A 24,259-nucleotide genomic window follows, 5' to 3' on the forward strand; every position below is an offset into this window, starting at 1 on the left:
CGTCGTCCCGCAGCTTCCGATCATCGTCAGTCTCTGTCAGAAAGCCTTTCTGAATCTTCGGGCGCGCGGAGTAAATTTCCCAGAAACTGAATATCGAAGCGCGTGGCTGGCGATTCACCCCCCGCGCTTCCTTCCTTTTGTTTCTCTACTCCCTTTTTTATTTCTGCTCTTCCCTTCGTTCCCTCCTTCCGTTGTTTCCCCAAAGCTCTAGCACTCCCAAATGCCTTTCTCTTCCCCTCCTCAGCCAACTCTTTCTCATTCTGTCTTTCCTTCTCTCCCACACCCTTCTCCACTCATTCTCCCTTACGCAAGCACGCATGCTCAAGACCTCTGCTTCCCATCTCTCCCCCACCCTTCTCTTCCTCATCCGACCGCCATACTTCCTGATTCGAACTAGAAGTCTCGTATTATCACTGTTTCGTTTGTTTTCCAGTCAATCTTATGGCGTCGCCTTCCCGAATTTTTCCGTTCATTCCCTCACACGGTCTTTTCTTTTCATTTACTTTCGGCGTCTCTCTTTTTCCTTTTTTCGTGGTTCTCGTATATACGCTGTTTCTTCGTCGACGGCCTGTCGCCCGCGAGACGTCCTCCATCATTCTTTGCGTTGCCTCTCTTTAGCGCATTGCATCCCACCGTCTATTTCCTCGGCCCCGCGGCGCCTTCGCTCAGTTCGTATGCGCATTTCCTCGCGCCATGCACCCTTCCGCAGTGCGCGGCGTTCCTTTATCTTAAGAATGGGTCTGCGCGCATAAATATTGCATGCGCCGATGCGAGCCGCTGTTTCAGCCCGGGCTGTAGCATACGGATCTCTTCGTTGGGCTGAGACTTCTTTTTTTTTTCGATTCGATCGATAAGCATTAAGGTTCTGCCAGCCTGGAACATCAGTGGCTGCTGATTAGGTGCTCAAACACGTGCGCTTGTGCTCGCCTCATCTCCCGTCAGATACAGGATCGGTTGAGCCGCAGTATTCCGCCGCCCGATTGGTCCATCGCTGTTTCTGTTTAGCGTTATTTCTATAGTACACGTGACTCTGTTTTCAAGGAAGTGACGTCGCGCATCTGTTTACTGTTCATATTCAAGGCAGCAACTCCAGATATGGCAGATTATTCAGCACATAGTGCGAGTCTTTATGACAATACTTTTCGATCAGGAAAGTCCGGCTGACCTCTCCATTTCCTTGCCTCTTCTTTCTTTAAAAGCAAGATTGGATGTTTTTCAACGATAGTTTAACGTTGAATAGACGTTCAGTGATAGTACAAAGTCGTCACCGATGTTGGCATACCAACATGCCTACACATGGAGGCTTCTGAGCACACTTCTCTTGTGCCTATGGCATGTAAAATGTGGACGTGGCTCTCGTGATATTGTCACATGGTCGTGACGTCGACGATGACAGCAGTCGGCGTGTTCAAGATGAAACTGTTTATTTGGCCGAATTTGTGGCGGGGAAATGAAAACTCAAACTACAGCAATACACGCTGTACACTGATAGCGGCGAACATGGCGTCAGCCGTCGATAAACTGCTCATGGCTGGGAGCGCGCCGTCTTTTATACATCACGCATCGAACTTTCCAGTCTTATCACTGGTGGTCGCGCAAGCTCTGGAATAATCTAGACTATTCGCGTCCTGCGCGCAATCTTAACAAAGTGATCTACTACAATCGCGAAGCTTCTCGAACACTGCGGCGCGGTCAGCGTCGAGCGTTGCTAACCGTTCTTGCTGGTCAAACCCGAATACATCAAAATAAAACAAGAAGCAAGCGTGGCAATGTAATTACCGTGCTCAAGAAACAAGCACCAGTCAAGTGAAGTCAGCATTTTGCTTTGTTTAGACAATAATCGACGCTGCTGTTTGCAGGATATATGCGTAATACTGCGGAAAAAGAAATTGCGGAATTGGGTAAGCGCTCACGCGCAATACTCAAGGTGCACTTTGAAGCACATTTCGAATTTTTCGTTTAACACGTCATCCTGCTATAACGATGCAAACGCGCAAATGCCATATGCATGTATGCTGTCGCACGTTCAGACATTTTCTCTTTTCTTTTTTTTCTTGAAAACTACGTTTTGCGGCTGCAGAGTTCACATCATTCAAGTTAAAGAGTACGGTAGCATGCCGGTTATACTAAGCTGGTTAACATCCCTGCCTTCCTCTTTCTGCCTTTTTCTTTCCTTCCTGTTTGTGCGATATATATCTTCCTTGTTCGGCGTCGAATTCGCCACTGTTTAACACCAGGTCCGCAGAACCATCAACAACTGTATGTATACGGCTCCTGGTATCCCGTCGTCCACATCGCGAACACCGCGCAACGCTCTCTGCTCCATCTCCTGGGCGCAGATTAGGATCTAAACATTTTGTCGTTTATTCGCTCGAGTGCGCGCGAGATACAACTTCGTAAAATGTCGCCTCCGCGTCTTATCAGTCCTCGATGTCGTGCGTAACAAAGTCGAGTTTATCAGCGAGACTCGGAGTAAACGACGTGAGAGCTACGACACCATTAAAAAAAAACGTTTCCAAGGGGCTGGGCCCCTCGCAAACACAGTTTCACGAGGACGCGCAGTTGTTGCGAAGGTTTTTCAACCCGTCGAGAAAGCAGCTGCGTGCGCTCGATCTGCGCCGACGTCGTTCGCCCTTACGAACCACCCCTTCCCACGGCCCCTCCCTCTTTCCGATTCCTCCGAATCTTCTACAACCCGCTCGTCTTGTTCGTTTTTACGACCACAACGGCGTGTTAACTTCTCGATTTTCGAAGAGCGGCTTCTGTTTCCTCGGCCAGGCCTGTAAAATGGTTGTGCGCGTTCGACTGGCGCATCAGGGACTCATACGTGCGTGGAAAAGCAAAACAAAACGAGAAAATACCGGAGGGAGAGATCAAATACCGCATTATATAGTATGCGATGAGTCGAGCGAGTGTACGGCGAGCTACTTGCAGATGTAAATGAACTAAATACGAGACCCTGCCGAAGGAAGGGTCCAGGAAAGAAAGCAAAAACTAATAAAATAGGTGAAATGTGCGGCGCACGGTGATCAGGGAGCATTCGACATCTTGTCTCGGCCGCGCAGTTTCCGGCGGTCGGTTTTTTGTTCGCGAATGCGCGCCCGCGTTTGTTCCCGTACCGACGACTACGACGACGAACGGGGGAAGAATTTTTACGGCTCCGCTCGTGTTCTCGGCGGTTAATAAAACGAAGTAATCGTAAAACTATATCAGGCCAATAAAAAGCCCGAGCCAGTCCCGTATATATACATGCCCATCACCCCTCCCTAACCCCCCCCCCCCCCTCATCCCGCCTTGCCTACGATGGCGCCGCCGCTGCTTGTGTATCTCTAGCAGAAAACAAAGAAAAATAGCGTGACTCGGCGGGACCAATAAAAAAGGGTCGCGTCCCGGCGCTGTCTAGCTCGCTGCATACTCCGCCGTTTGCATCTTCAACCAGCGGCCAAATGTGCGTGTAGTATTCCATTTTAAGGAGCCTCCAATGGCGAATAAGCAGGCAGTGCAGAGGAAACAACTTGTGCGCATCTCCCCCGATTGCCCGATCGCCTCCCTCTCCTCATCTCTCCTTTCACCCCAGGGAGTGTACAACATAGAGTAACGCTTTCTCGTTCTAATTTGAATTTCATACCGCGTGATTTGAAAGCACTGGTGAAAGCATGGGCCGCACGCTACGCATGCCTGACAGAACCGTCGCGAAAAGACTCGGAAAGGAAAACAGAAGTACGAAAGAAAGGAAAGGCTGAGGGCATTGTAAATGAAGGCTGAAGCTGAGACTGTGGGCGTGCGAAGAGCGAGGAGGAAAGACGAAGTCAAGGCGACAAGCAAAGCAGAAAGCAGGCTTAGACAACATTGTGGTATTACATAAAAGAGAGAGAGAGAGAGTTGTGAGGGGCAGGGAAATACGTATAAAGGAGCTGGCGACGCCAGAAACAGTCGTGCGGACGATGCCGTTCCAAAGCGCCGCAGCCGCACGCTTTCCAGAAATAGTAAATTTCCCGAGTCCGAGGCGCCGAGAGAGTTGAAAGATAGTTCGCAGACTTCGGGAACGGGGAAATAAAACACGCCTTGGAGCGAGCGAGTGCGCGAGCGCTCGGTGGTGGAGCGGCTCTCCATTGAGAGCGCAACAACTTTACGATTGGCGGCGCACATTTGGGGGAGTCATGCCTGTACCTTCTGTGTACTTTCCTTTCGTCTTTCTTTTTATTCTTTCACGGCGATGTAACGTCAGTTTCTTTCAATGCTCTCCGGGTTCGCTTTGTTATTTTTTCCGCGGTTTACTGTTGAGTGAAGTTCCGTGCGCGTCGAGGCGTATACATACGCTGTCGGAAACGTTACTGAATACGCGTTCTCAAGAGTAGGCATGCTCAGACTCAAGTTACGCGGGCCTTGAGGCGCTGGTAATACCAGATGAAGTGTTTAAAGTTGCCAATTTTCTACCTCACCCACATTCCCAGGGTTTGGGGGCATCTGTAAATGGCGCCATCTCTCGGTGGCAGTAACGTCATCCTGCCAAAACTGAATGGGAAATAGCAAAAAAAAAAGCCATATCTGACAAAAAAAAAAGCTAGTTACCAAATAGGACTCCTAGTTTTATACAGCAGAGACCCACTGGAACATTTGGTAAAATTGCAGTATAGCACTACAAAGCGTGTGGTTCCCAGGAAAACTGAACACCATCAATCAGAAACACATGGGGTCTCATTGTAAAATATTACACACTGTGAAGCCAGCGGTTTGTAGTGCGACATTGTCATTTTACCAGAATGTTCAAATAAGTCTCTGCTGTATAGAACCGGGAGTCATTTTTGGTAACACGCTTTTTTCGTCAGATATGATTTTTTTTCGCCTATTCACCATTCAGTTACGGCAGGCCACCGCTGTCATCGGCGAAGAGATGGCGCTACGTGCACATGTCCCCAAAACCCGGTCATGTTTTAATGCCAAGGCTTGCGTTAAATGGATACAGGACAACATTTTAGGCACACGAAAATACTATACTACAAAACGTGTCGTTTCCAGACGACTCTCGTCTGTGAAGCACACCAACCTGCCAAGTGCCCGTTCTCGTATCCCGGGTAGTCGTCCATGCGGCCCTTCTTGCTCATCATGCCCAGCGGACTCCCATTGCTCGGACTCATCGACATCAGCGAGGAACGCTTGGGGGGCCGGGCTTGGCTGCAAGAGACGAACCACGAGACATCAGCCTCCTCATCGAAAACTCGTGGGAAGGACACAATTCTCAAAGAAGATCACAGTAGTAGTTGATTGTTTATAGTGCATTGGTATATGAGAGCTCGTACAATGTCTACTGTTGTTCGGCAGATACAGCACCGCTTTATGTGGACGCACTCACGTTGACGCCTAGTGGCAAATCTCCGTACCGACCAGAAACACCCATGATCATGATTTAACCTTCGCGGTAGCTGAAGTTCTTAACATATATACGTGGACACCGCATATGGTGAATCCCGTGCAAATATGGCATCAACAAGCACATTATAAACACTGATACTTCATACGCTCTCCTTCAAAGCGTCGGGAAACGCGAAGAGAAACGCTACGCGCGTCGTGTCTTCCCTCTAGCCTGGCCCTTAATTTTCACAGGACGAGCGGGGAACGCGGTGCCACAGCCAGGCGAGCGTCGGAGAACTATTTTTTGATATGGATGAATGGCATGGGAGAGGCTTGTGTTAAGCCACCACCTCGCGGTGTTAAAGCGTTGACGAAATTGCACTTCTACTGGAAACGCGCCGTATAGTGGACGGTTGTAACAACGGCGCGTTTTTTGTTGTTGTTTTTTTCGAGCCTGATGGCACACTTGTCAACGCCCCGTTATAAAGGGAACGTTCATAGCATCCATCTATCCAATAGCACTGTGAGAGGAAAGTCTCAAAGATAAAAGGCGCGTTCATGTAGCTTCCGTTATGTGTTTGGCGGTAGCCACATGACCGTTATGTGTTTGGCGCTGAGTACCATGTACCACGGCCACCTACAAGTGTACACCGACGGATCAGTGTGCACACAAACGGATAGCTGTGCAGCGGCTTTCTGCATACCCTGCCTTGGCGTGTCATGGTCGGGCCGCCTGGATCATGTGGTTTCGTCTACAACGGTAGAAAGCGCTGCAATCACCGCAGCTTTGCGAAAATTGCGATCCTTTTCTGCACGAGATGTAGTGCTGACGGACTCCAAGTCGGCGCTACAAAGACTGCATCGTGGCCTACCTCAAGAAAAATTCACCAGGCAATCTCTGGCGCTCATTAAACACCTTATTGGCAAGAGCTTTAATATAAAAGTTTCAGTGGATACCATCCCACGTTGGCATTGAAGGCAATGAAAAGGCTGATGCCCTTGCATGCGAAGCGCGGACATCTGTTCCAAAAGTAAGAACTCCTAAAACTTACCAGAACAACAAAGATGCGATACGTAATCATTTCAAGGCGATCCACAAGTTTCCACACCAAGCATGTGTAATCACTGGACTTTCTCGTGAACAAGCGACGCTGTTGTACCGCATAAGAACCGGCTCCGCATACACCCCGGCTTGGTCATTCAAGACTGGGCGATACGCTTCCCCGTTTTGTGCCTTCTGCGGTGACATCGGGGACATTGAACATTTTATTTGGCTTTGCCCGCAGTTTGATGTGGAAAGAGCAGCGATGATCCGCACCTTGCAAAAATGTTGTCATAGGCACCGCACAGTTGAAGACGTCATTTTTCCTGAAGGGCCCGCGGCAACGAGGAGGAGCGTGCAAAGAATTTTGTTGGTTTTCCTGAGAGACACTGGGCTGTTCGGCACTTGGTGACATACCCCTACAATTCAGGAGATGCTCAGGCGGAACAATTGCCGGCCATGCAGGCCAGGCTAACCCCGCCTGCTGCAACATCACCACCACCACCACCACCACTAGCTCTTCAATAAAGAAAGAAAACGTTTGGCGATAGCTCAGTGGGCTAAACGCCCGCCAGCCATCGTAGCGGACCTAGAGGTCACGGGTTCGGCTCCTGTGAACAACTTTTTCTTAAAGTTTTTTTTTTGCCATCTGATGACATTCATTTTGCTGACGTATTTCCGTGACGGAAATGCGTCATGAAAGTCTTGGTGGACCCCGGCATAAAACACTTTCGTGTTGAAATACAGGAAAACGACAAGGAAGCCAAGGTGGGAAAGGCTTTTTGTTCGCGAGGGCTGTTTACCGCTTACAATGATGCAGGGCTCAGCTGGTTGGTGAGGATTCATCACGAAAGACGTTAAGGCGTGCTAACACAGACACAGGAGAACTAGACACCAAAACGCTGTCAAGTGAAAGGGCATTTGTGTTATCTCCATTGGGAGCTTGTGTTATCTTCTTTTCTTCGCTTGTGTCCGTGTTCGCGCGCCTCACCTTCTTTTATGATGCTCACTGTTGGCCGATATCTTTCAATATAATATTATATCCGACATTTTGATTGGCTATAACTCTAGCTTTTATGAATATTTCTAGGGAGGAAATGTTTTTGTTAATATGATCCTATAATAGCACGTTCCGCGTCATTGAATTAAAATGAGCATTGCAAGAAACAAACTAACATGGGGGAGGGGGAGCGGATAGTTGTGTTATACGCAAGAAATAGCAATTCCTGCAAAGCAGCTGCAGCGGTGGATTGAAGAAACTGTACAGTGACGCCCGGAAAACATAAATAAACGTGCAATGTCATCCAAAACACGCGAAGGGCACTAAACATTTGTAGTGCGTATTTTACAATGAGCTAAGCTTATAAGACAACGCATAAACAGAAGTAAACCTGTCAGTCAACACCATATGCAAGCAAAACATCGTCCCGCGCAGCCTGCGGATCCTTGCACAGGATCGGGGATCGACAATGTTCTCGCTTACAGCACGTTGCTCCCATCAAGCTTATCTCTCTGCACAGCAGCAACCCCGGACTACGTACAGTGCGCGCGCTCCATCCTCGCACAACGTCACCAACATTACGTTTCACGGTGTTCGAGAAGACCGGTAACATAATTCGCGAGGAACAGCCTTATTCTATCAGCCTTCGAGATTTCAGGCAGGCGCGGTGCTGAACGCGGTGAAATCGAAAGGAAAACCACGTTACGGCTGGGGAGGGGTTGGTGCCTAGAAGAAACGCTTCTCCCCGACCGCTTTTGCTCCTCTCAGCTTCCACGGCGTTACCACTGAAAAAGACAAAGCGGCCCCTTTCACAGAAGCCGCAAGAACGTACCATGCTCCATTGCGCGCGTTCGTCAACAACGCGATGGACACGTAGACGACGAAGCATGCTCAACACGGTCCCTACAAAAGTTTCAGGCCGCAAATATGCGACCAACGCTCGCGTTCAGCGAGAAACAGACGTGCCGAGCGAACTTGAGAGAAAAACAAGAAAGTTTGAAAAAGAAAGAAACAAATGTACACGCAACAGAAAGTGGTTGCCTGTGAAACCACAAGACCAGAGGCTTCTTCGTCCCCAGGGCGCGCTACGCAATCAAGCTTCATAGGGAGCCTACATGAACAAAGTTTCAAAAATCCACTTTGGGCGCCGCGGCGCGCCTGCGAAAATGCGGCGGTATAAAAACGGTTTGGTTGGCCGGTTTGCTGCGTGCGTGTAGCGTCATCACTGGCCCTCCGCGCCTTTCCATCCAATTTGCCCCGTGTCCGGAGGACGGGTGCCCAGCAACCATCTCACTCTTGATACGTGGCCCTTCGCAAAAGCTCACCACCCTCGCTACCACGTGTGTTCGAACGACAACAACAACGTGCGGCCATTTCAATTTGACAGGCGCACGCCTCTCGAAAACAGTCTACAGGTTCGGCTTCTCCCCCGAGCTTCGCAGTGGCGTGGCGCATCCTCCCTTCTCTTCCACGAGTGCTCGCTTCTCCGCAGTGCAGCGGCGTCTGTCCAAGTAGCCGATCTCATTTTCGAGGCACGACACATAATATGCGCGCGCTTGCAGCGCCCATCTCCCGCGGCGCATCGCCAGCATGCATGAGAGAGTGTAGGTGTGGACGGCACCCGACGGGCGTAGTAGGTTTTGTGACAAGGGGAGTGGGGTAACACACTGGTCGCGGTAGGATACCTCTCGTTTTTGGTGGGAAGCGCTGCGGGAGTGGGTAGCGATGTGTTTGTGAGCTCGGCGAGGGGTCGGTGTTCTTCTCGGGTGCATGAACGAAGAGGACGCTCGAGGCACGCTCGCTGTTTGTTTGCTTCGAAAGGGAATTGCAGTATGACGAGACAGAGCGCCGTGCCTTGTATCTATTTATTTATAAATCTAATCTCGCGCGGCGGCATCGAGGCAGGTTTTAGGGGCGAAGCTCCTTATGCCGTGGGTCTGTCCATCCTCCGTTTGTAGGTTTGTAGGTTTGTAGTAGCCACCTCTAGTTCGTGAGAAGCGCGCGTGCTGGTATGCAGTAGAAGAAGAAGACGACGTTGACGAGTGACACTCTCGTTTTTTTTGCGTGTTCGCCTGTGTGGCGTTCTTTCTTCTTTACTACGTCTCGTGTTTTCAACGACACCCGAAGACAACATTTCAGAAGTAACGCGCCATGAGGCTCCCTCTTGGCACGCTTTCTCTTTAGCTCGGAGTCGCCAGATGGAAGATAAGGCTGCGGAACGGAGGGCACGGAAGGCGGCGGCAGCGCGCGCTCGCAGACAGAATCCTGAGGTGAGAGCCCGCGAGGCCGAAGCTGCACGTCGACGCCGCGAAGCAGATTCCGCCGTTCGAGCCCGCGAAGCCGAAGCTGCTCGCAAGCTGCACGGCTGTGCCGAGAAGACCCCGCCGTTCGAGCCCGCGAGGCCGAAGCTGCTCGACAAGCTGCACGGCTGCGGCGAGAAGACCATCCGAGGGACGTGTATAGACCTGGTATTTTCTAATTTCCAGTTGCAACCCGTACAAGAACCGCTGTGCCTTCACTTCACGGACCATAAAGCCGTGATAATGAAGGTACAACGCAAGCCAAGCATCATCTAATTAAGAAAAATAAAAGTTTCATGTTTGTAATATACACACAGTGTTTCTCTCCCTTCATATGATGATTGATGGGGCGTTACAAAGAACATTCTCGGTTTACCGATGATTCTCTCCGGAGCTTCGCCCCACTCATCATCATTCACCACGTGGATATGCTGTGATTTTTTTTATATGGCGCTCGCGGGAACATGGAATGTGCGTCGCCCACAGTGTGAGTGCTCGTGCACCGATTGTCAGTGCTCAGGCAGACAGCGCTTCGTGGCGCGGTAAGGAATAACACTGCGAGCATTAGGGCCGAACAGCGCAAAATACGGGGCGTTGAAATACACAGGACGCAGTGCTGTGTCCTGTACGTTTAACTGTCCCGTATTGTGCGCTGTTCTGCCATCACGTTCAAGAAGCAACTAGCCCACCTAAGAACCTTTGTGCGATACTGCGAGCTTCCCAGTGCGATATACGTTTGAAACTAGCATTAACATGTAACGACCGACAGGAGACAGCAAGCAAGACAATAACTTTCGCGTACGCTCTTGTGGCCATTTATAGTTTACGTTATTGAGCTGTCGATGTTCGTTAGTGACGTAAAAGCAATAGGAGCCTTTACGTAATACACCGATTTCCTCACACACTCCCATACGCACGTACATACAAACACGCCAGCATGTGCACGTGAACGGACGCTTTCCACCCAAGCCGGAAATAGTCGAGTCCTTCTCAAAAATTAAAAAGCAAACGGTGTTGCTGCCTTCACAAAAATAGACAATTCGCGAATGAATGCTCCATAAGTTAAGTTCACAAACACCGCCTGCGTTGCGCAAAACTTAAGTGATTTCCTCGCGCAAACCTATGATGAACCTAATCGCCCAGTAAGCTATGTCATAGGCTTCCTTTGTTTTACACATTTCTCCTGAATAAACTAAAGCCTGTAAGTGGCGTTTAAGGGACACTAAGGCAAATACTAAGTCGACGTTGATTGTTGAAATAACGGTCCAGAAACCTCGTAGCGCTACTTTTGCGCCAAGGAAGTGCTTATTTTGAAATAAAATCACGTTTTAGTCGTTCGCATCGAGTTAGCGCACTTCAAATCACCCGCCTGAAAGCGGTGCTTCTCACGTCACTGTTGCCGGTGCCCACACGTTGCCTCGCCTGTATACTGCGCGGCGGTGTGCACTGGCGGCGTGCACAACCATTATCGGGAGCATGCGGCATCATCACATGCAATGCGAAACATTTTGTCGAATTTCGCCGTGCGCGCTGACGCGCGGTTTTGTGGTTGATGTGTGGTTGTGTGTGTGTGTGTGTGTGTTGTGGGTTGTGTGTGTGGTGTGTGTGGGTGGTGGGCTGTTGTGTGTGTGTGATGTGTGGTGTGTTGTGTGTGTGTGTGTGTGGGTGTGTGTGTGTTGTGTGGGGGGGGGGTGTGTGTGGCTGTGTGGTGTGTGTTGTGTGTGTGTGTGCTGTGTGCATGTGTGTGTGGTGTGCGTGCGGCGTGCGCGCGCGCGGCGCGCGCGCACCTATTTCTGAATCCAAGTGCCTTCCGTCAATGCTTTTCTAATCTTTCCTATCTCCTTTCCTTCCCTCATTTCCTTCTCCTACCTAACTTCCTTTCCCTGCTGTCCTCCCCTATCCTCCCGAAATAGTAGGCAGGCGTTGTGCCCCTCTAGGTGGCAGTTGCCAGCTTGCTCTCTCCCTCTTATCTCTGTGTCCATGTATGTATGCAAATCAAATAAATAAACTAAATAAATAAATAAATAAATAAATAAATAAATAAATAAATAAAAATAATAAATAAATAAATCTGTCAGAGCGACTTTCACGACCGTGCAAAACGCACGCGGCAGTACACGATACCGAAACTACCACTCAGACGCGACCGCGTGAGCGAAGCAGGGTGCCGGGCGAAGCGCAGTCCGGCGAAAACGGAACCTTTGAACCACGCGCACCGTTCCCCATGGCAACGCCAAAGAGGTTCTTTTTTCCATGAACCAAACAGAGACGAACAAGCAACATTTTATTACGTCTCTTGATGCACGGAAGGATATTTTTTTATTGCGGCTAGTTTCATTACGAGTGATTAATTGTAGTCGAACTCTCTGACGTCATCGGGATCATTTCCAAAATGTGCCGCTCGTGGCGCTCATCGTGTGATACATTTAGCCTAATTCCTCGGTAAGTAGGGCACTGCTGTCGATAATATTGCCATTTTAGACGTTGTCATACATTGAGCTTTCACTCTGACATAAATTGTTATTTGCCTTTAGTGTCCCTTTAAAAGTTGTATATGCCTGCATATATGAACAGTGGCGCAGTCACGCGATTGCGCTTATGTATCTGTCAGTCATGTAACCGTATATAGTCGGACCATATCACGCGGCCAGCCAGGATAACAACTCCGGCTTTTTCAATACACCTTTTGGAAGCTGAGATCCCTTAACCATCGCCCTTCATCTGCACCGTTCATCTGAACCGTTCTTACTAGTATGCAATAAACTTCCCTGCGTGTTAACAGCCACCGCAGCATCACATCACCACCTCACATCAAGATTGTGTGATCGCTAAGACATGTGGCCCACGGATTATCGTACATGTATGCGCGCCACTAAAGCCTTTTCTTTCCAATTCTTTCCCTCTTTTCATCTACACATTTACTTCTTTACTACAGGGTAGCAAACCAGAGGCGAGTCTGCTAAACATCTCTAGCATTACCTACATCTTTCTCTCCAGCTTATCTTCATAAAGCCAGTCACTCAATCTCTCTCGTCAGCATCGGCGCCACTGTAGATAAAACTTCCGCATTACGTCTTTGCACGTTCATACTTTCGTATCTTACCACGGTTACGCGATCACAAGCCGTAGCCTTTGCACTACACGCGTTACGCGAATCGGTGACCGGCTTCCAAAAAAATAAAACGTACAAGTGAACACGAACAAGTGGCGTAAAGCTGCCCGTTTTCGGTGCTATGGCTGCAGCCCGCAGCGCGCCTTTCTCACTCCACTGTCAGCGCGGCTGTGAATGGCGCAGCTGGAGGCCGGGTCCGGTCAAGACCGATCGCGCCGGGGGTCAAGCGCGTATACGGCCACCGCTGGTCGTCCATCGCCCCTTCCCCCCTCCTTTCTAGCAAGGCAGCTTCTTCGCAAAGGGCTGCGATGCACCGGCCTACGCCGCCGCCGCTTTTGTGCTTCGTCGTGTCCTCGCCTCGTTCATTTTCATCGTCCTCCTTTTTCTTGATAAAAGCTTGCCTCTCGAAAGAGCAGCTTCTCCTCCTCCTCCTCTCCGTTGTCCGTGCGGCAGGTTGTCTGGCCGGCCGTCCGCTATGGGCCACTTGAGCGCTCGTGTATCTGACACGAGAAAGTTCCGCGGAGACCCCGAGTGCGATTGATTGATTCATTGTGTGCAGCCAGGCCTGAGAAAGGGCGCCGGACCGAGGTGCCACAACCCCGACGCTGCCTCTCGAGCTGCGATGGGGGTGGAGCGATGGCGAGATGTGTTCCCGAGATGCCGGCAGTAGTATAGAACCCCCGCGGTATCGCAATTCGCTGCGCTTTTGTTTCGTTCGTTTCTTAACGCACTTCTCGACGCACTACGACTGGCAAAACGCTTCGCCTTTTCAGCGGTCGGTTTCGCTGTCTCGGTGTAGCAGCAAGGTCGAACTGTTCTCTCAGCGAGACTCGAACGTAACGCGGCTCGCTTCCCGAAGGTGAACCCACCTGCATTATGAATTTGGCACCGAATTCGAGGTTTCTTGTTCATAAGCATAAGTGCTGTTTGTCATTGGCTCAGCCATCTTTTCTTATAGTATTTCCAGCGTCTTGACTGGCCGGGCTTCTCTCTTAGAAAACAGCTCCAGCGTAGAAACGCTCTTGTTAATACGGGCATTATATATTTTCCATGCTCCCGTGCCCATTATGTAGTTCGTGATTACTATCTTTTTTTTTTTCGTCTTTGAGGTAAAATATTGTCTAAAGTTTCGGCGTCCGTCACATAGATCTTGTGTATGACAGATAATGTCAAGCAACCTTTTCAATAAGCGTGGCTTCTCTGTAATCAAGCTTCACGTAAAGATTTCACAGTGTAAGTGCTCTTTGAAAACAATATCACCACGAAAGAAAGAGAAGCGATGTAGGATTCTGAGACTGATTCAGAGGAACCGCCGTACTAAGCAGGAGCACGCGGCAAATATTTGCACCTGCACTAAATTGAATACGTTCTAGCGTTGCTGTTTACGTCACCCAACAACTAATGATTCATATAAGACAGCTTAATCGCCGTGTATTGTCGATAGGAAAATATATAATTATTAACCAAATATACCACCAAACTGGCGCTCGAGGCCTCTTTCCATTCAGCTTACGATGTTTTTCACATTGTATGATGTAAACGCGTACTGCGACTGCTGACTCCTGCAAACCTCACTGCCTGATCATTGTTATATTACGCGGTGGATGATCAGGTGAGCGTACACTTTCAATGTGAACAGCTCTAAAAGGTGTCACTATAAGCGAGGTGATTTGAGTGCGACGCCAATATGGCATTGCTTAATAAAGTAGAAAGTGACTGTACAGGTTAATACTAAATCAAGGTTCATTTTTTTAGGGAAAACAGCGCTAAAAAAACGTAGACAAGAAACAGAGGGAAGACACACAGCATTGAATTCACAACAGAAAGTTTATTGGAACGTAACATGAACTTATAAGCAGAAAACCGCGCATGTCAGGTGAGGTCAACTTCAGAAAAAAAAAAAGAAATTTAAGTCATACGCTCATCAATGAAATAAAACTCTTTTTTTGTCCAACATCACTGAGGGTTGGCTAACATAAGATTCGCTAGACTTGCTATAATGTGAAAAGCTTCTGAGTTCTCGTGTGATGACCGAATCAAGAGGTGGCCACGCAAAATTGCCTAAGCGATAGCGACCACGCACTGTTACACGCCACAGCCTCGGCTGCACTGCTAGGCCACGCGGTCAACAACACAAGTATGTACAATGACAGCAAACGCAGAGTCTTGTCAGTCAATCCGAGATTCGCAGCACAAACAGGCGGGGATATATGTACGTGAGACAACAAACGACAGCCCGCACGCGGCACACGTATATGCGCGGCACGGAGCAGCATGCAGCCACCGAAGAGCCCGAGCGTGGGAAAGGTTCCCAGCCCCACCTGCGACCGTTTCCGCTGGCAGCGTCACGTCAAGTCGGATGAGGGCTGTCGGGGAGGCAGGCACAACGCAGGCCTGCCGCCATATCCACGCAGTTTAAACCAAACCCTCGTAGGCGAACACATTCCCTTTCCCGCCAACTCTATACGCAGTATCTGGAAGTTTACCGCACGAGCTATGCAGAGCGGAGGACTGGTAAACACGAATTCTGAGAGAGAGAGATAGAGAGAGAGAGAGATTCTCAACGAAATGAAAACACAATTTTCAGAATGGGAGCTGCGGAGCGAGCACCGATAAGAAACGAAGCCGAAAAGGTGCCGCATTATACTGTATGCGCGCAGCAAACGCACCGGTCCTGTCAGCTTTCCAAGGTAAGTTTCCCCGAAAACGCACCGAGTCAAGTCAGTCAGTCACGAAGAAGCAACGCGGTTGAAACGCTGTGATTGACGGAACCAGATGAAAACGTCACTCAAAAGCGTTCGCCTCTGGCCACCGTATACAGCCACGGCCCATTTCGTTCTTCGAATTGCGTAAAGCGGGCGCACGGCGGCGCTCTGTGGGGTCTGTCGCTGTGTGTTGACGAGTGGAGTATTTAAACGTTCGAGTTACGACAGCTGCACTGGCGTGGAAACTGATGCCACGGGCCGTGTACTGAGGAGAAGGTTTAATGGGGCTCGATATTTTGCGGTATAAGACAGCAAACGTTGTGCAGGGCTGCGAAGTTTTAAGTGCAAAACCGGATGTTGTTTTGGATCGGCACATAGCCTGTCCAGTGCGCTTCGAATCGAGTCATCACCACGTGTCGTACCGGTGCCCATAACGCGGCCTCCCGATCTATCCAAGCTACTTTCTCAGGTCTGGTCCTATATGTTAACAAAGTGAAACATTTGACAGACAAGATATCTTTTTAATTGTCATCCGACGGTGTACTGACGTGTTCTAGCTTTCATGTATTATACAGTACTTCTTCTTTTATATTCAGTGTGGTTCCGTGAAAAGGTAATGAGCGATTCATTAGAAGCGAGAACTATTACTAACACGACAGCGGCATAATACAAAATAAGATAGAGTGTGCGTCGATCAATAGTGTATACGGCAGATATTATAATAATAAAAAAAATGGCGTAAAAATCAGAGTGCTGTCTTGCGACTGGGACATATTACAATTACAATTCAAGAAATTCTTTCTTATAAACGCTGCTGTGAGCGTCTATAAATGGGATTTCATGCAATCAGCTTATATCTCAAATTTTAACGTAGCTTCATTGTTGTTGCTGCTACGTGATTTCGTCTACTTCGCGTCGGTCATCCTTCTTACGAAGAAAAGGGCGCAACAACGCGCTTTCTTTTACTGTAAGCAAAGAATGACTTAGGCCGCTGGATGTTCAGTACGTGCCGAGGGTTCCGTGTGCAGAAACACGGCAACCACCGGCAAAAGAAACTATTCTGAACCGCGCAGGTCAAAAGCCTTCGCACATTTTCTTTAACCCCATCGCCTTTCTTCCCCTCCCACTTCTTTCGTCAGTCCTCTCGAGTCTTGACCGAGAAGCCAAGCCTACTCAGGCTCGCAAACATGTGTAACAGAAACGCGCCTGGGACAGCATACGTTCGGAGAAATGGTCATACACACACCGGCGCGCGAGCGCCTGCCCCAGAAAAGCAAAGATCAGCAGCAAAGATTGTTCCGAAAGCGGGAGGTGTGTCGGCCACGCGCGGAATCTTCCGAGACCGACAAGCGGAAATTAACAGGTGGTCTCGCCCTCTGCAGAAGGAAACGCGTGCGCCAGCGAAAGAAACACCGCAGAGAGGGACCGTGAGGCTGCGCGCACGCGCTTCAGCGGATTCGAGATGGGAATCCTGAGCCGTACCGCGGTTGAAACTTAGACCGAGAGTGCAGGAATCATTCGTACGTAGAGAGAGCGGGGGAGAGGGTGAGAAAGGGAAACGAGGGGTTCCTCCCCGGATCTTCTGCCCGAGACGAGACCCGGAGCTCTGGGGCCAGACAGACAGACAAACCTAAGAAGTTTCCTGGCTGTCCGCCCACTCGAACGTATAACCAACGCGGCCCTGCCAGAGCAAACGGAAAACCATGCCCCACGCGCAAGCCGTGCAGACAATTCGCACCGACAAACGAAAGCGCGCCTGACTGGAAATGAACCGCCGCTTCAAGAGAAAGAACGCCGGAACGCCCCAGTCAAGGGTGCGTGCCGAACTAAGCTGGTGTTGGCAAGAAGAGCCAGCCCGTCGCTTCGTTTTCACTCTTTCCCCTTTGTACTGATTGTTTCTTGTCCCTGTCAGTGTTCTCTCTTTACTCTTTTTTTTTTCATTTGTTTCACTATGTACCCTGAACGTTTGCGGATGCGAGCAATATTGTTTCCAGTTGGTTGTCCGAAGGTTAACGCTTTTTCTTTCTGCTCCACCGCACCGCCCCGGTGTAATTAACGCTACTCTCGAAAGGCGCGGCGGCGTATACGTGTGTGAATACACTGCGGTGCTTCGGAAAAAAAAAGAAACGGCACGGTACAAACGTTTGCTTAATTGCAAGCTCTGCCCCGGGATTGTAGACAATTCTATTTGGTCGAGAACCGAAATCGGCCGCAGCAACAAAGCTGTTCGAGAGAAGAATTAAGTTTTAGCTTCATTATAGAAATGGTTTCCCATCGATAGCACGCGCCTAAGTGGGCGCGGGATGGCCGGAGTAATTACGGTTGCAATCTCAGTGCACTGTAGCCGATGAGTGCAGGTAGAAGAACTGATAGCTGGGCCAGTTGGTGATAATACTTGAACATGTTTAACACAGCGCAACGACGACGAGGACACAAGAGAAGAGGCAGGTGTATTTTACTTTGCTTATGTATAGTTTTACAGTCATCAAAAGATGCAGTACTAATGATCATGAAGATGACAAGTAAATCAATTCAGCTCGAACGGCACGGCACCAGTATAGCGATTGCCCATGCAATAGTCACGTTAGAATGTATAACTAGCACTGCAATACGGCGTGTCTAATCAGGCCCTCGTGTTTACTGCTTAGATCTCTCCATGGGCGAATGAGTGCGTTTGCATTCAGTGCAGAACTTTTTTCACACTGGGTACAACTATCGTTATCATCCTCCTCTCCACATGAAGGGTTGCCAACCAGCCAAAAGCTCGAAAATACTCCTTCCCCCACCATCCTCATTTCATTCGCTTTCCGTTAAAGCAGCCACTGAATAATAATAGTACGAATACTTGACTGTGACTGCTGTGCAAAGCTACACGTCGACTACAGAGAATTTCAGTCGGCGAGAAAATGCTTATGTGTTTCTTTGCAATAAAATTACAAGCACAAGCGCACTGCAGAGCAAGCGCTGTCCGTGCAGCTGCCTGTTCTTTAGTCCACGTGTTGCCTCGAGTCGTAAGCATAGTTAACGATGATCCAATTAGCCCAAGCTTATACTCTGCTAAGTACAAATACCGACCTGCTGCGAATGTACACGGTTCTCTGCGAAGGTCTTCTGCGATACAGCCTTCCTGCGCTACATGGAATTTCCCAAACCAATATACAAGCACTCACTGGAGCTCAAGCAAAAGCCCTGAGGGTGTGCCTTGGCCTACCAAAAAATACATCAACTATCGGAACCCTTGCCGAAAGCAGACGCCTATCAGCTCCAGTGCTCCTAAAGCAGGAGTTTCTTCGAGCCCACTTGCGCTATGCCACCAGAGTGCCAGGTCATCCGCTTGCTTCAGACAGCGGTCCTGTGGTACGAAGCTTACTCCCGCTGCATTATCAAAGCGCATCAATGCCTGCGGAGCCATCGTGGAAAATTCCTTCGTGGTCAATAGTCACTTTCGTGCCTGGGTTCAGTAACAAGAGGCGCACACCCGGACAAGCACTAACATATTTCACTCTACAGCACATTGAAAACAGCTACAAGGCTCACCGTCATATTTACACTGATGGCTCTGTCACGCCTACGTCATCTGCCATTGGGGTATGGATTCCTGTCTGCCAATGTCACCATTTCTGCCACTCTCAGTTACCGTACTTCATCTACAGCCTCCGAACTGGCCGCACTACGGGCTGCTTTTAATTTAATCGTAGACCAGACAGCCGAGTCTTGGGTCATCTTCACCGACTCAAGATCGGCGCTGCAGTCTCTGAAGTCCCCAAGCACGCAGGAACAGCTCGTAATGGACATCAAACGCCTATGCAATAAAGCCTGCGAATTGAATCACCGCATTGTTCTACAGTGGATACCTGCCCACTGCGGAATACAAGGCAACGTCCAGGCTGATGACGCTGCCAAAGCTGGACATGACGCGTCGAGAGAAATGGTTGAAATACCTTTCTCGAGAAAAGACGCGGCGACACTTGTATCGGCACATGCTTGGCGCTTCCAGAGATCCCTCTGTACAGATGCCAGTCGCCAGTATGGGCCTCTTTACAAAATTGATCCATCGTGTGCCTTCGATATGCCGCGAGACCTCAACAGACAAGAGGAAACATGCTTGCACCGCATCAGACTAAACGTCGCCTACACTCATTACTTCAAGAACAAAATCAACTTGTCTGACTCACCGTTGTGCGTTCAATGTAATGTCCTAGAAGACCTAAAACACGTTCTCTGCGAATGCAGGCGATACGCAACAGAAAGAAGATCTCTGAAGGCAGCTTTGCACGTTCAACAGGACTCGTGTTTAGAACTGCGGCACATTCTGGGCCCATGGCAAAACAGCACCTGTGGGTTACGCGCAACGAAAGCGCTGCTGACTTTCTTGCGGGCCACAAGCCTGACCGAAACTTTGTAAACAGTGTAGTCTATGTATGTATGTGTGGTTATCAGTGTATATATCATAATCATCACCCTGGAGCACCTGGAGTAGCATGTCAGGCGAATAGCCAGGCAAATATATCCAGCTCTTCATTAAAACATTTCTCTCTCTCTCTCTCAAATACCGACAAACGTTGTGTGCTTCAAATTTTGGTGGGTTTAAAGTCAAGTAAGACTGCGTTAAGATACCAACCTTTTATTACGAAAAGTCACTCGGCTTCGACAAGAGAGCATGGTTTGCCTGTTCATTGCATGCACAGCATTTAAATTGTTCTCTCTAAGGCAAATCGAGAACACGCCTTGTGGAAGGCGAAGTCACAGACTCTCTTTTCTGCATTCAAAGCCGCGCACGCATTACGCACCCGTGTTCCCTGAACAACAGTACCAGTTTTGCCTCATTCTCGAAAACGCCGCCGGTGCAATCACGTGATGCATGGCTTGTCCACGCCTCACTCCCGCCCATGCACGCAGACTGGGACCACTATACACTCACGCGCGTCGCTAGCTGACCGTTTGATGACGAAGTGGCCTTTTCACCTTTTGCAACACCCCCACAAAAAGAAAGGCGAAAAATGAAAGGGAGAAACGAACGTTCTTCAAGACTGGAACGAACAAGTCACTCGAGTTCTGTGGACTCGCTTCATTACACAGTTGTGTGTCTGCACGCGTGGTGTCTTTTCGGCTCGGCAGACGCAGTTCCGGAGGCGGCGGCGCATGGAATGCAACTCCAGTTTCCTAGGAAGCACTAACGTCTATGTTGCGCGCTACGCGGCGTCCCTCAACGAGTCGAACTCCACGAAGATGCAAAACAGTGCTATTTCAGTTTTCGGAAAGAAACCGGGAACGTCCGACACGAGACCGTTTCAGGAAAACTGTGAGAGACGTGAAGGCCGGATGTTTTGATTCTTCCTTGCCAAAGGTTGCGCGCATTGCGCGATTTCTGCGCACTGTTTTCCTATATGACTCACGCAGTAGCGCAAGGGACCACATGGGCGGCGAAAGAGCAAGAGGCGACACAACAGCCATGTCGTTCTTTGCGCTACTGCGTGAATTATGTACTACCAACTAACTCATCAGTATGTCCTTTTCCTATATGACGTCACAAAATTTCAGTAAGTACAGAAGACGTGTACATGTGGCGGGCATTTCGTTCCAGAATAACTATCGCAAATTGTAGCTTTCGATGGATGCAAATGTTATGTAGAAGTGTCTCATGAAACTACTGTAATTTGCAGAAGCTCCTTCAATACATTTCACTTTAACTTTTGCTCCATCCGTTTTCCTCTCTCTTCCTGGTGCATGCGAGTCAGCGGTGCTAATTCAACGGCCAGGAAGAAACCCTTTAGAGACGAGTCTTGCGAACCGAGTGAAGCCAAGCCAGAGACGACGGGAACGGCGGAAAAGAGGGGGCGCAGTATCTTCTCCGGTCGCGGGAACATTTGTCACCGTGCAAAATCCGCGCCACCGACATTTAACGCTCGGGCAGGCGCTCGCGAGTTGCGTTGATACGGCAAATATGAGGGAGGCCCAATGCGCGGCGGCGCCGGTTGCTCGCGATTTTATTCACGTGAGCGGAAGCTCGGGCGTATTTATGGCGCCGAGAAAAAGATTAAGAACGGGGGAAAAGCCCGGCACGAAAAACATCGAAAGGTGAAGAACCCGAACGTGGTTCCACAGATATGCAGAAAGGCGAGCGAGAAATGGCGGGCGGCTTAAAAGTGTAATGAGCTTTGCCCGCGGAGCCTCGCGAGGAATGAGAGAATGCGAGAGCGGAACATTTGTCACTTGGCGAAGATGTCGCCGACGATTAGCGCGAAGCTCCGCTTATTGCAGCTCTATAAGGACATCTCTAAAATAAAAAACAAAAGCAAGAACTGAAAGGCTTCGTAAAGGGTTTAAGCCATGTGTCCCGCCTGAAGACAAACGCAATGTCACGCTATGCGCTGACCTTTGACCTGTTAACTTAGTCTGAACTTAACGCCGGGAATCTACTTTTTAATTAATAATTAATAATGATTGTTGGGTTTTTACGTCCCAAAACCACGATATGATTATGAGAGACGACTTAGCGGAGGGCTCCGGAAATTTCAGCCACCTAAATCTAAGAACACGGGCCTCTAGTGTTGCCTCCATTGCGGCCGCCGCGACCGTGATTTGATCCCGTTAGCTTACTTTTTAACGGTTGCGACGAGTTTTGTTATTAGCGCATTTACAGGGGAAAGCGTAAAAATCAGCTGACTTGCTGCATCATAAGTGTTGGAACAAGACGTCAATAGTCGCACCACAATAAACCGTCGCATTGCTGTATAAATTCAGACGCATGCAGTCACATGCACTTTGATGCGCATAGAAAAAAGCATATGAAACTATAATTTGATTGTAGTCAACTGGCTAGGTTAAGTTAGGTCAGCTCAGGTTAAAACCTATAAAAACGTGATAGCGTTATAAGGTTAAAAAGCACGTTGCGCCCAAGCTGAAATTTGCGTAATCAGTGCTGAAGTTTCCCTAGATTATATTCATTGTAAACAATTATGTGTAACGCAGCCTTGCGCGACAAACATTACTTTGAGAAAACGTTATGAAAAAGAAAGTACAGTGCACACTTTCGACTGTACGTACTGGATGTGGCCCCTATCTATACTATTACTTGCGTAAAACACATGTCTCCTTCACAAGAATGCGTCTGATTTAACAAACTATGTCGTATAATATCACACACGCGTATTATAATTTATAACACATTAGCTCGGTCGAGCGCGCGAAACCGCCCATTGCGGTTGGGCTTATAATCAAATCTTTTCCGTTCCGAGTGCAAAGGCAAATGCGTTTCACGGTGAGCGCGCGTTCGTTGGAATGCGCTAAGATTTCCTCGCGCGCGGTTTATGCAAGACTGGCAAATTTTCCTCATGAGCTCTAATGGCCCGCGAGCAAACGTCTCGAGGTCCTTCGCAATAACGAAAACGAAGTAAGAATATACAATAATAGCGAGAAACGAAATGCATACGCACAAGCATAGGCAGAAAAAATAAAAAGGACCGCCGAACCACCGCCGACGATATTCTTTCTTCGTTAGAGCGTGAAAAATGATTCAATTTGCAAAGTGAGCCTTCCTCTCGATGTTAAGAAACGGTGAATGAACGCAGCATCGAGAACGGTGATTTTTATTCCGTCGATTGCTGCGCACGACTGAGTCGATTCCGATGAACTACGAAGCATGCATATTCCGTGCGGGAGGGCTTATAATGCGCCATGTCTGGTAATGTTTAATGCGCGGTATTTTGAAAACTTAGAAGTCTTTCTTTCTTCCTAAACGTAGAGATTTGATGCGTCTGTTTTAGTTCATTCATTACGGAATGTACAACGCGGTGCAACCCATAAGGCACCTTTTGGTTTATACAAAGAAATAGATTGCAGCCGAGAAACATGCAGCATGAAAGCCCGCGGACTATAGAGAGAGAGAGAGAAAGAGAGAGATGAAAAGGAATGGCAAGGAGGTTAGCCTGGTACTTGGGACTGGTTTGCTATCCAACGCTGGGGTGGGAAAATATGCGTCGGAAAGAGGGCAGAGATATGTAAAATAAAAAGGAAATAAAAAAGTTCTCTCTTTCTCTATCATTCTCTCCTTACTTATTTCTTTCTTACCTATCTGTCCCACGTTACCCTTTCACCAGTTCAGGGTAGCAAACCTGATATCGATCTTCCGGCTAACCTCCCTTGATTTCAGCATATCCTCTCTCTCTCTGTCTCCCAGACGGCTTTGTACACCCAGCATATGCATAAGACCCTCTGTATACGTGCTTTACGCTATTACATACATAAATACAAGTTACACATGTACCATAGTGTGCGTGAATAATGTACATGTAGCATTGCCAGGTATGTATGACATCTACTTTTGTACATAACACTTTGAACAACGCACGCATACAAAACAAACTTGCAATACAGCAAGACGGTGTTGCGATTTCCTATACAAAGCGCAGGATGAGAGTAAAAATAAAAATTGTACGAGCAAAACTTTTTTTTTTCAACAACAGTGCGGTGTATGTATAGATTGTCAGCGTTTGGCGGAAATGGTAGTATTGGGCAAGGGCCATTCTGGAGAGAAAATCAATCTACGCGACTAAACAAGTACATAGATCGCGAGCTGTTTATATGCTATTCTTGCAGAAAATATGCCTATAAGGCACTGCGCCACGCGCTGTGCCTTATAGCGCTGTGACTTATCTGCTGCGTGCTATTTGAAGGTGCGAAATCAGCAACTGGTCTAGCGACAGACCGAGGTGGCAACTGGCAAATAGCGAATAAACGGTATAAACC

The 24,259-nt window shown here is 48.8% G+C and overlaps 1 protein-coding gene across 1 annotated transcript in view; it reads right to left on the reverse strand.

The window, feature by feature from the left end:
* Positions 1-24,259, reverse strand: part of LOC119382911 (dachshund homolog 2) — a 254,606-nt gene that overhangs the window by 103,624 nt on the left and 126,723 nt on the right. Inside the window, exon 4 of the mRNA XM_037650822.2 lies at positions 5,048-5,175. Coding sequence (XP_037506750.1) covers positions 5,048-5,175 — 128 coding nt within the window. The remainder of the gene's footprint in view (positions 1-5,047; positions 5,176-24,259) is intronic.

Source organism: Rhipicephalus sanguineus, chromosome 2, assembly GCF_013339695.2.
Source record: "Rhipicephalus sanguineus isolate Rsan-2018 chromosome 2, BIME_Rsan_1.4, whole genome shotgun sequence".
Classification (NCBI taxonomy): domain Eukaryota; kingdom Metazoa; phylum Arthropoda; class Arachnida; order Ixodida; family Ixodidae; genus Rhipicephalus; species Rhipicephalus sanguineus.